Source organism: Cricetulus griseus, chromosome 8 (assembly GCF_003668045.3).
Source record: "Cricetulus griseus strain 17A/GY chromosome 8, alternate assembly CriGri-PICRH-1.0, whole genome shotgun sequence".
In the NCBI taxonomy this organism is placed as follows: domain Eukaryota; kingdom Metazoa; phylum Chordata; class Mammalia; order Rodentia; family Cricetidae; genus Cricetulus; species Cricetulus griseus.
Genome location: NC_048601.1, coordinates 14,215,062 through 14,227,181, shown reverse-complemented (window position 1 = coordinate 14,227,181; position 12,120 = coordinate 14,215,062). Strand labels below are relative to the sequence as shown.

Genomic DNA, 12,120 nt, shown 5'->3' with positions numbered 1-12,120 from the left:
TAATCTCAGATCCTGCAAGGCTTAACCTTGATGTTGTTAAAAGTTAGCTAGCAGGTTGGTCACAAGACCAATCCCTTAGGGGCAGCATGGCACACGTCACCTTGACCATTAAATAAGTAAGCAAAATCACGTGCTGTTTTCAGACTTGAGATCTCTAAGAGAAGCAGGGAGGGAGCAGCAGCTACACCTATTTGTGACACTGTGGTTCAAAGGGCTTGTACCTCGTCTTAAGCTACATACCAATGAAATCCACAGACTTGTCCAACCATGGCAGAATTTTCTCACAAAAGCTGTCGTTCACGGGGACTCGAAAGAAGTGAGATTCGGGTATGAAGTCAGGCTTTGGGCAGGTATTGCTGGCATTTAACACATAGCCAATCCCATTCTGTTGCATCAGCTCCTGTAGAGGGAAAAGAACAATTAAAGGAACTAATTATATTAAGAGTCATTCTGGAAGATTGATGATTAATACTATGACAAGTATTACCAGTTTCTGTGCAATAATTATTCACATCGTGAAATCCAAAAATCCAATGAAGTGACATTTACAGATTTAAAGTTGAAAGTAAAAAAATTATGGACATAAAAGCCATCTACAATAGTATGCCTGAAGAGCAACCACACATGACCAATACAGTAAGTCTCAGTTGTCTCCATTGCTAGAGAGAGAAGTAGAACAAAGAATCCAAAGAACAACATAGCTCTCTTCAACATGGACCACACTGGGTGTTCTCTAGGACCCAGGCCTTCGAATTCTTGTTGCTTGGTTTAAACAGTCTTTTTGAAGGTTATATCTGTTTATTTGAATTTATACCTACTGGATACTGGGATGTCCCACAGCCTTTCACATTCGATTGTCAATTGCCAGAAACCAAGCACAGGACCCTCCTTTTTTGGTCCTGAACTCCTGTTTTCTCTGTCATCCCAGCCCTGATGAGAACAGCCACCCAGCCAGCTGGCAAGACACTAGCACGTGGCTCCCTTTTCTTCCTCATCATCCCAATTGCCAATGCCTGCCAAATCCCTCTGCTATTACTTCTTCCATTCATCCTCTCTCCTCTCTCTATCCCCATTCGCCACTCAGTGATCCATCAGTCCCTGGTGTTTGGGATATATTTCCCCTCAAAACCATATTCTTTACAACAACTAGGGTAATATTTTGTTTTCTTTTTGAGACAGTGTCTTGCTTTGTATCCCAGCCTAGCCTCAAACTCCAGACTCAAATGATTCTCCTGCCTCAGCCTCCAAAGTCTCCGGGACCAGACACATGCAACCACACTCTGCTGATCTTTCTTACAACTAAGAGTAGGCTGAGTGCTCCTGAGATACAAAACCCCAGAGCATGCATGTGGACTCACCCACCCTTCTGTGTTTAGAAAGCTCCACCCCTGTCTTCCTGATGGTTTCTTCCCACTTCTCCTACTCAGCCTGAGCTTACCTAAGAATTCCTTCCATGGACACACAGTTAACTGTTTCAAGCTCCATCCTCTACAGTGCTGTGTTCACACCATTGTAACAACATAGCACTGCATGGTGCATTAACAGTTAATTCTTCTCTCCCCTTTTAGACAGTAAAACAGTGAGGAAGGTCTTGAACTGACTCTGGTTTGCTTGTGTAACAGCACTAATATGAATTGGTTATTTGACAGACACATCCACCACTGACCCAATGACTACAAGCTGAAACAGCCACACCGCGTTGAGCCTTCCCAGTGCTGCCTCTCAGGACATCTTCTAAGCCTGGAATATTACTCTAAGCAACTCTGGTCATTTCTTTTTTTCTTGTAATACCACTTTTTTTTTTTTTTTGCACTTTTCCAACTACTTTAAAGACAAATGGTGTTTTTTCCTGTTTGTCTCCCTGAAGCATGCTGGATGTCTCCCTCTTCATTTTACACACCTGGTATAGGAAGTGTATTTTATTTTGTACAAAGAATACAGATTGTGTGCAACCCTTTCTCAATTCTGAGATAACATCAAGAAACACCTTTTGACTTGTGTGGCCTTCTTGGCTTGACCAACCCCTTCTTTCCATCAAGCACAAGGCCCTGGTGGGCTCATATGCTCAATGAGGTTCATGATGGACCATGAAGATCTTACTGGTGTTCATCACAGCTTTTCATCCTCACTGCTTGTGGCAGAGGGGCACCATTTTTCTCTAGGTGAACCACCCAAGTACCATCTAACTCACCACAGGCCCAGTATGTCCCTGGTAAGGAGACCAAAGAGACCCACAATAACTAAATCAGCCTCTGAGACCTTTCTTAAGGAAGCACAGTATACTTGTTCCTCTTCTTTACAATAGTATTAGTAGGTTACATTATGTAAAATGCAAAAGTCAGAGAGAGGTGGCTCAGCAATTAAAAGCACTTGTTCTTGTAGGACTGAGGTTCTGTTCCCAGCACCCATATGATGGCTCACGATCATCTGTAACTCCAGTTCCAGGGATTCTGACCCCTCTTCTGACCTCCTTGGGCAACGAGCCTGCATGGTACATATTTACACCTGCAGGAAAAACTCTCACATATATAAAGAATAAATGGATCTAAACTTCATTGTTTTTTGAGACAGGATTTCTCTGTGTAGCATTCCTGGCCATACTAGAACGAGCTCTGTAGACCAGGCTGGCCTCAAACTCACTGAGATCCGTCTGCCTCTGCCTCCCGAGTGCTGGGATTAAAAGCAAAGTAGAGGAATGATGCCCAGGGTTGATCTCGGCCTCCACTCTCATCATGCAACCACCCGCTCCCTCACAAGTCTATTTATACAACATACTACCAGCTGCTACCTAAAATTCCTTTAGGAATAAGACAGAACTTGGTAAATAAAACAAGGCCAATTTTTCAAACAAAAAAGCAAACAAAATACTAACATGCCATAAAATGAAAATGTAACTTGACTGCTAAGTTAAATTCCATAATGCCTTTATGTGTATATTTGTAGTTACTACATCAGTGGGAATGTCGGTTAAAGAAGGAAATCATTAAGGATGATACATACCTAAGATTGACACACACTTGAAATGTGACTTCTAGCTTAAAATTACACATTAAATAATTTATATGGAACATGAAAGTAGGAGCAGGGCTATCTGGGAAAATGAAGGGAACTAACTATGCAGGACAGAGGAGAAAAATGGGTTGGCCAAAGTACACAATACATTTGAATGAAAATGTCTTCATGAAACCTAGCACTACATAGTTAAAAAGAATTCCAAGTCAGTCTGGGCTAAAAAAAGAAATAGTAAAACAAAAGTAATTTCTTTCTTGTTCTTGTTTTGTTTTCAAGACAGGGTTTCTCTGTGACACAGTCTTGTAATGCACTCTGTAGACCAGAATGACCTCGAGACCCACCTGCCTCTGCCTCCCGAGTGCTGCTATCAAAGGCGTGCGCCACCACTGTCCAGCCAATTCACTAATTTCTAATGCAGGTTCTCTCCCTAGCTGAGTAGTTTTTAGGAAAACTACACTAAATGCAACCATCTGTTTTTATTTTATTTTTTTTTTTTAAAGAGCAAGACCTCACAAAGGGCTGGGATGTAGCTCAGTGGCAGAATGCTTACCTAGCATTCATGAGGCTCTGGGCTTTATTTCTATTACCAAAATAAATAATAAACAGTAAATAAAATAAAGAAGTAAAGAAAGCAAAAAACTTAGGAAAGTGTCAGCACAGACACCTTTTCCATTCTGACTGCATCCCAAAGATTTTACAGCTGCCTCATTCTCACCTAATTTAGCTTAGGTCATACAAAAACAAGTCTCTGCCCTCATTCTTATTTCATCAGTACATGTACTATTTTAATTAATGTACATAATTACAATAACAAGCATACTGGCCCACACAGGTCTGAGGGCAAACAGCTATTCTGGTAAGCACACTATTCAAACACTGGTGTCAGGTGTGCTGTAGGAAGAGCCCACAGCTAGACTAAGGGCACAAGGACTTGACAACGAATCTCTGATGTTAGTTAAATAAGTTCTAGGAGTTCAATACAGCTATACTCGTTATCCTCTTAATTGATGTTTTTTTAATTTTTTCCTGAATGTGCATACACGTGGATGACAGGGTATATTAATTTATTTTTTTTATGTGTGGGTATTTATGCACACAGCATGCATGCAGACGCCCATAGAGACCAGAAGAGAGTGTCAGCTCTCCTGGAACTGTACTTGGAGGCGGTTGTGAGTTGCCCATGTAGGTGCTGGGAACCAAACTAGGTCCTCAGCAAGGACACTAAATGCTCTTAACTGCTGAACCACATCTCTAGCCCAAGACACTAAGTTTTTTGGTGGTATAACTTAAAAGTACATTCATGAAGAATAAATATTTTGTGAAATGATTGCTCTTCCTCATAAATGAGTACTGATGCCTTTGTGGTAAATTAGATATATTTATATAATTTTCATCTTATTTTTCCACATTATATAAAATACACACGACTGAATAATTACTCTGTTCTATAATTAAATAGCACAATCTTTAAACTTCTGGAGAGTAGTCATCTTACATGATAAATATTTAGCTTGGACGTTGAACTGCTGCTAATACATAGCCTTCCAATGATAAGATAAACCTTGGCCTTCAATACCCTCTGACGTCATGGTGCTTGAGTTCTGTGGACTCACCTTCACGGCCCCCCTCATGGCCTCTAGCCTACTGTCTAATGGCTACAAAGCTTACAAAACTGCCATTGCCTGCAACCCACGCTTGGACCCCTACCCTCTTCCTGTCCACTCTCCTACTCCACGTCCCCCAGAGCCCCACGGCCCTTCACTCTGACGATCCTACACACTTCCCCCGTTCTTCACCCCATGTGCTTTCCCCTCTCTTAACAATCCGTCCATTACCCTCCCCTCAAAACTTGTAATGTATTTCTGTACGTTGTCACTCTTAGCTGATGGAAGAGTACATTGAGCAGTACAATTTTCCTGCTACATGGGAAAATTTACCATCTGCAGCCACAGATACCTTCACCAGCACACACATCTGTCCATTCTATCTTCCCAGCAGTTGTTACCGATGAACAACCAACATAAGGTCAGTCTCTGTACTTGCTTAGGAAATTCAATCTCTTCTTATTCATGGATATGACTCTAGCAATTGCTGGCCTTTCTCCTACATCAAATTTTTTACTCTCTCAGATGATTTCCTCTACTAACAATCAATTTCTCCCATCTTAAAAATATCTCTTTGCCTTAAGCTCCTCTTTTTAGCAAAGTTCCTTGGAAGAGTTGCTTATGCTGCTATCTCCATTCCTTTCTGCCTATTGTTTCTTGCACCCATTTATCCCACAGGCTTTCCCATCCCTCTACCAAGACACAGATCATAAATTACCTTGATCTCCATGTTGCCCTTTCCAATGGCTAATTCTTAGCGTTCATCTTTCTTGACCTACAGCACCACTGGCACACTCAATTAGACTCTCTTCCTGGATAATATCATTCACTTGCTTCCTGGACTACTAGTCTCCATTTCTTTCCTTCTTCAGTACTTCTGAGCATACTTTGCTGAATATTTCTCCACTTAGGTTGTCTTAACGATCTTATTTTTATGATACTAAATACTGTCTACATGCTAATCCCTCTCAGATTTATCCCTCCTCTTTTAAAGACCTCATTCTGAATTCAGAGTCCCACCTGACTCCTCAGCATGTCCACCTGGGAGTTCAGATAGACAACCTGGTGTGTCTATCACTGAGCGCCTCCTGCACTTGCCAGCTGCATCCCCTTTCTCCTTGACCCCACACATTCCTGCCATCTCGTCTACCAGAAAACTCTTAGCTTTGCCTTCAAATATAGCCAGAATTCAACCACTTGTCACTCCTGTTACTGACTTGATTCCAACCATGATATGACTACCAGGCCTGTGTTGTGGCCATTCTGCTTCTGTGCTATAGGTCACACCACCTATTTTCAACACTGGGACTAAGGTGACTTCGTAAAATCTCGTCCTATTTCTCCCAGAGGAAATCTTAACAAAGCCTCAATGTACAGTCTTGCCCTCTTCCCAGGCATCCTCTCTGGCCAAGCGTCCCATGCTCACTCTGTTCCAGCTACACTAGTCTCTTTGCTAGCCTCTTAAGCCAATTCTCTCTGCTCTTTTCCTCGTGGCTTCTACCTGTTTTATTCTTCCCCAGATAGCCAGACAATTTGCTCTTTGACTTCTTTCAAGTGTTGTTTAAATCTGTCTCAGTGAGACTTACCTTCATCACCCCTTTTCATTAAAAACCATATTCCAAAGATACTCCCAACCTTTTACCCTATTCCTACAGGGTACTGATGTCCATAAGCACTTACCACCATAATATGTGAGTAATACATAATGGATTGCTTTACATAATTTACCCATTTACTCCACCTACTGTCTCTTCTCCTTTACAGCTGTATCCCCAGTACTGAGAATATGATTTGGCAAATAGTACAGCTTCACTATTTGATGAATGAACTATTATCCTTAAAATGACTAAAATCAAGATCTAGTAACTACTTTATTAGTATATTTTGGTGAAGAATCTCCATAGCTATTTCTTAAACACTTTCATTTGGGAATCCATAATAAAATGTCATTAAAGTATGATGCAGTCATTTTATAACTTATGAGAGACTGTTGTACCTGGGTTTCCCAGATTTATTTAGGAAAAAAAGAAAACGATTTCTGAGTAAATTAGCAGTATGAAAAAAAAATTAGCAGCTCTGCTCAAGTAATTTTTAAGAACAAGGTAAATTGCTGGCATCAGGTTGCAACTGTTTACTAATAAAGTTATAAGTATTTGAAAAATAATCATGTAAGGCTTATCATGCATCAAGCATGAAGAGCAGGCCAACCCACCAAGAGATAACAGTCTATAAGGCAGTTAGTTGCACAAGTAACAACAACCAAAGGAGTGTGGTGCACATGGCAGAGCAGAACAATCAAAACAGCACTGGAGTGAAAGACACTAAATGAGAACCCCAGTCTTCATTTGAGAAACCGTCATCCTGCAGTATCCAAGGAGACTGAGTCATACCTATAAAGATAATAAAATTACTGGATGCTTAATCTCAGCTTTTGCATATATCTTCTTGTATTCATTGAGTCACCTCTAGATTACTTATAACACCAAATACAATGAAAACACTATGTAAGCATACACAATACTACATTGTTTCAGGAGTAAAGATGAGTGGAAGTTTGTATAGGTTCAGTACACATGTAAAATTTTGCATATTTTAAATCTGGAGCTGGTCAAATTCATGAATGTGGGACACAAAGATACAGAGGGGTAACTATAGTTCTTTGGTTAGAATGCAGAAAATAATTGAAGGCAAAGAAAAATACAGAAGTTTCTGGAAGCACTGGCCAGTCTAGTCGATTCTGAAACTGAGAAGATAAGCAGAGGATGAGATCAGAAGAGCTGCAAAATCAGTCATAGGTCTTAAATGTCAAACGAAGGAGCCTTAACGCTACCTGGCATCAATCAACTCACTGCTGTAATTTTAGCCCTCCGGAGGCTAAAGGAAGAGGATTACAGCAAGTCTGAGGCTATCCTGAGCTAGATAGTGAGTTCCAGGACTTCCTGACCGATACAGGAGGATGCCGTCTCAAAAACAAATATTTTAAAATTAAAAAGACATCTAGGTATGGCATACACCTGGACAGCTAGAGCTACATGGCAGAAACTCATGTCATCCACCCACAATTCATCCCACTTACTGCTAAGAAAAAAGAATCTTATCAAATGCCATAATAAGAAGGCTGATGAACACATGACTTACTAGAAGCAACTGATAAATAGTGAGACATGGAATAATGAAAAGGATGAGTTCACAAAACCCAGGGCACAGCCCAGCACATTTTCACTCCTGCAATGTTCTGGGTTGGTTCCTTGTCCTCCCTCAGCTTTAATTTCTTCCTGTTAATTAAGGCTGATGGTGGGGACATCATAACGAAGGCAACAATATGAGGACATACAGTATGTGACATATAAAGTCTCACTAAATATTACATCACCTTATCCTATTTTTAAAACAGCTCATAACTGGGCATAGCAGCACAAGCCTGTATGTGCACTCAGGAGGCTAAAGCAAGAAAGATCACAAGTTCAAGGCCAGCCTGGGCACCATAATGAGACCCTCTTCTTCCCTTTCTTATAGAAAGAATGTAAGTTATATGGTATATGAAATATATTACCCCAAAAGCCTGTAATATAAGTTTCCCTTTAATTCAAACTTTTACTCCTCTTAATTGGCATTAAACTGAATAAAGCAGGTCAGATATAAGAAAGGGTTCTCCTGCAAAGTTTTTTACTTTGCATGTTTTTTACATGAACTTAAACAATGGGTTCTCATTCTAACACATAATTAAAGGTGTTCAAAAATAATATTTAGGGCTGGAGAGATGGCTCAGAGGTTAAGAGCACTGACTGCTCTTCCAGTAGGGCCTGAGTTCAATTCCCAGCAACCACATGGTGTCTCACAACTGTCTGTAATGATATCTGGTACCCTCTTCCAGCCTGCAGGCATACATGCAGGCAGAACATTGTATACATAGTAAATAAAAAAAATCTTAAAAATTATAAAAAAAAATATGTGGTAGTGCAGATCTTTGGTCCCAGCACTTGGCAAACAGAAGTAGGAGGATCTCTGTGAGTTCATGAACCGCCTGGTCTACATATTAGGTTCCAGGCCAGTCAGGGTTCCATAGCAAGACTCTGTCTCAAAACAAAACAAAAATAGTAATATTTATGAGTCAAAAGAAAATATTTAATTCTGTTATTATAATTTTCATTAACTTTTTTTAAGACAAGGGCTTGATACGCATACTAGGTAGTCCATGTTGGCCCGGAACACTTTATGTAGCCCAGGCTGGCCTTGATTCTCAGTTCTCTTGCCTCAGCCTCTGCAGGGTGGGTTACAGGGATGCACTACTGCACTCGGCACTTCATTCACCTTTGTTTTTTGCATTTAAAAGTTTGTCTCCTACACTATGAAATAAGCTGTCTCTACAGTTAAGACTAATTTCTAAGTACAGATTCTATGATCTGTTCATAAGATCATGGAGTCTTAGGGAATTCTGATTTTAAAAAGATGGCCTTACTAACCCCCTACCCCAAATACACACAAGTTCTTTATGTTCAGCTAGTGTGAGAACAGAAGATCCCACTGAATTATATGAGCATTGCACTTCTGGACAATGCCACTTTAATTTTTCTTTCTGAAGTCAATTCCATGACACTTTGTTTGCAGCATTCTACCTCCTCCAGCCAGCCTTTCTCAAATACCACAGACCACGGATCTACCACTCACTCAGGTGTGCTAACCTATGAAGACTACAGTGCATGCTCCACCCCACAAAATGGAATAGGTCATTTCATCTGCACATCACACGAGTACTAAGAGTCAGAAATGATCCGTTTTCAGGGAGAGAAACTAAGGTTCAGTGACTTGATTAAAGTGATGGTAGTTAGATGGAGAACTGGCATGCAAAGCTGTTTCTACCCAAAGTTGTCTCTCAGCCGTCATGTGGAGCTGCTTCAGTACTGGGAGTTACACTGAGGAGCCCTGCCATGTGAAATTACTGCTTAATGAGTAAGTCTTTCTTCTCTAAACAACCAGTGTGTAAGTGTATGGTGTTCTACAGGTAGTACCTACAATATTTTTAATGATAATTTTGGTGATCTTCTTATCTTCCAACATCATAAACTTCTCTGAGAAACCCCCAAATCAGCACTTGACAAAGCTGTGTAAAGGCTATTCCCCAATACCTGTACAAAATAAATACATCAGCACTAGTCCTACCAGAAGCATAATAAGACAGTGTGGGAAAAATCAATTTTATATGTTAAAATGCCACAATTAAAAACAAACAAACAAACAAAAAACCCCACATAAACTAAGCAAGGTGGTGGTGCACACCTTTAACCTCAGCACTTGGAAGGCAGAGGTGGATAGATCTCTGTGAGTTCAAGACCAGCCTGGTCTATAGAGTGAGTTCCAGGACAGACAGAGCTGTTACACAGGGAGGAGGAGGAAGAAGAAGAGGAGGAAGAGGAGGAAGAGGAGGAGGAGGAGGAAGAGGAGGAGGAGGAGGAGGAGGAGGAGGAGGAGGAGGCGGCGGCTGATGCAGATAGTTTGGTGACAGCTTAAGTGGTTCACTCCAGACACACAACAGTTTCAGGCTATTCACAATAGGTAATGTTATCAGTACATTGGGGCATTTAAGTATAAAATTTAAAAACCCCTCTAACTTCTAAGGGATAAGGTAGAAAATTAATCAGGGAGCTTGAGGGATGGAAAGAAATAGAGCTCAGTGGTAGAACACCTGCCTAGCACATGCAAGGCTCCAGAGTTATAAGAGAAAAAAAAATCTCATTGTTCAAATAACTAAAGATTCTCCAGCTTCTCTCATTCCAGATAAGAAATGGGCATCAGCAAATGACATCTACAGTGCACTCAACTGTTCTCATTTCAACTCGTAATGACCAGAGAACAAGAGACCAGATTACAAGCAACAAAGAGTACAGTGTAGGGGTAAGGAAAAGGATACTTTGCAGCCAATGACTGCTCACGATTTTAAACAAAAGGCATGCCTTTAAAGTGTGAGAAATAACAGTTCATGCAAACAGTTTAAGCTGTACAGAGGTACCCGAGGCCTCACATAGCTCTTACCATCTAAACTTTGACCATCCAAATCGAGATGTGAATTATAAAATACATGGCAGACTTCATCCCAATCCTATGTGGATTAAATGCAACACTGTAAACAGCCTAAACTTCTTTCTTTTCTTTTTTTGTCACTGCCAAGACAAGACCTCACTATATAGGTCAGGAGTGGTCTGCAGCTCATACTGAGAATACAGATGTAAGCTATGAACCCTAGGAGCCAGCACTTTAAATGAATTATAGTTTGTAATTAAAACTGGGGTCAACAACACAGCTCTGCATTATATTCCTTCCATGATATTACCTATGAGCCTCCCAAGAAAATGTCTGTGCTTTTTAACATATTTTGGTGGCATTTTACTCTGTGTGTACTTATGCATATTCGTGTGTGTGTGTGTGTGTGTGTGTGTGTGTGTGTGTGTGTGTGTGTCTGTCTGTCTGTCTGTCTGTCTGTCTGTCTGTGTGCGAGAGCAAGCAGATAGAAGCCAGAGGTCAACCTCAAACGTTACTCCTCAATAGCAATCCACTTTTATCTATTTATTTTTTAGGTAGGGTCTCTCATGAGGACCTGGGCTTGCTGGCAAGACTAAGCTGGTTGCCCAGTGGACCTCAGAGATCTAATTCTCTGCACCTCCTCCATGCTGAGATAACAAACACACATCAGTACTCCCAGTTTTTTCCATAGGTGGTGGGAATGGAATTCAAATCCTCATGTTGGCGCTGCGAGCCCTTTACTGATTAAGCTGTCTCCCAGCCCTATGCAGTATATGTGTATGTATACGGATATAGCATATACATATGCTATATATGTGTGTGTATGTATGTATCTAGATATAGGTAACATTTGTTTATTATTTATTTACTGTGTATGTTTACACACATGGAGGGCATGTGCATGCCAGAGGACAACTTATAGGAGCCAGCTTTCTCTTCCTACCATGTGGGCTCTGAGTATCAAACTCAGGTTTATAGCAAGTACCTTTATCCACTAAGCCATCTCCCTGGCCCAGCACCTCATGATTTTAATATTAATAACATTATACCTGTGCTGTGCAGTTTTATGTCAGCTTGATACAAGCTAAAGTTATCTGAGAAGAAGAACCCTCAGTTAAGAAAATGCCTCCTTTAGATCCAGATTAAATGCAAACCTGTAGGGCATTTTCTTAATTAGTGATTGATGTGGGAGGGCCCAGCTCATTGTAGGTGTTGTCATCCTTGGGCTGGTGGTTCTGGGTTCTATAAGCAGGCTGAGCAAGTCAGTGAATAGCACCACTCCATGGCCTCTCCATCAGCTCCTGCATCCAGGTTCCAGCCCTGTGTGAGTTCCTGTCCTGACTTCCTCTGCTGATGAACAGCAATATGGAAGTATAAGCCAAATAAACCCTTTCCTCCACAACTTTCTTTTGGTGTTTCATCATAGCAACAGTAACCCTAACTAAGACAACAGCCTTATAGGTATCTTTGATGACTTCAATTTCTA

The 12,120-nt window shown here is 40.8% G+C and overlaps 1 protein-coding gene across 1 annotated transcript in view; it reads right to left on the bottom strand.

Annotated features, from left to right (window-relative positions):
* Dusp16 (dual specificity phosphatase 16) overlaps positions 1-12,120 on the bottom strand; it is a 79,836-nt gene that overhangs the window by 9,244 nt on the left and 58,472 nt on the right. Inside the window, exon 5 of the mRNA XM_027429875.2 lies at positions 241-400. Within this exon, the coding sequence (XP_027285676.1) occupies positions 241-400 (160 nt within the window). The remainder of the gene's footprint in view (positions 1-240; positions 401-12,120) is intronic.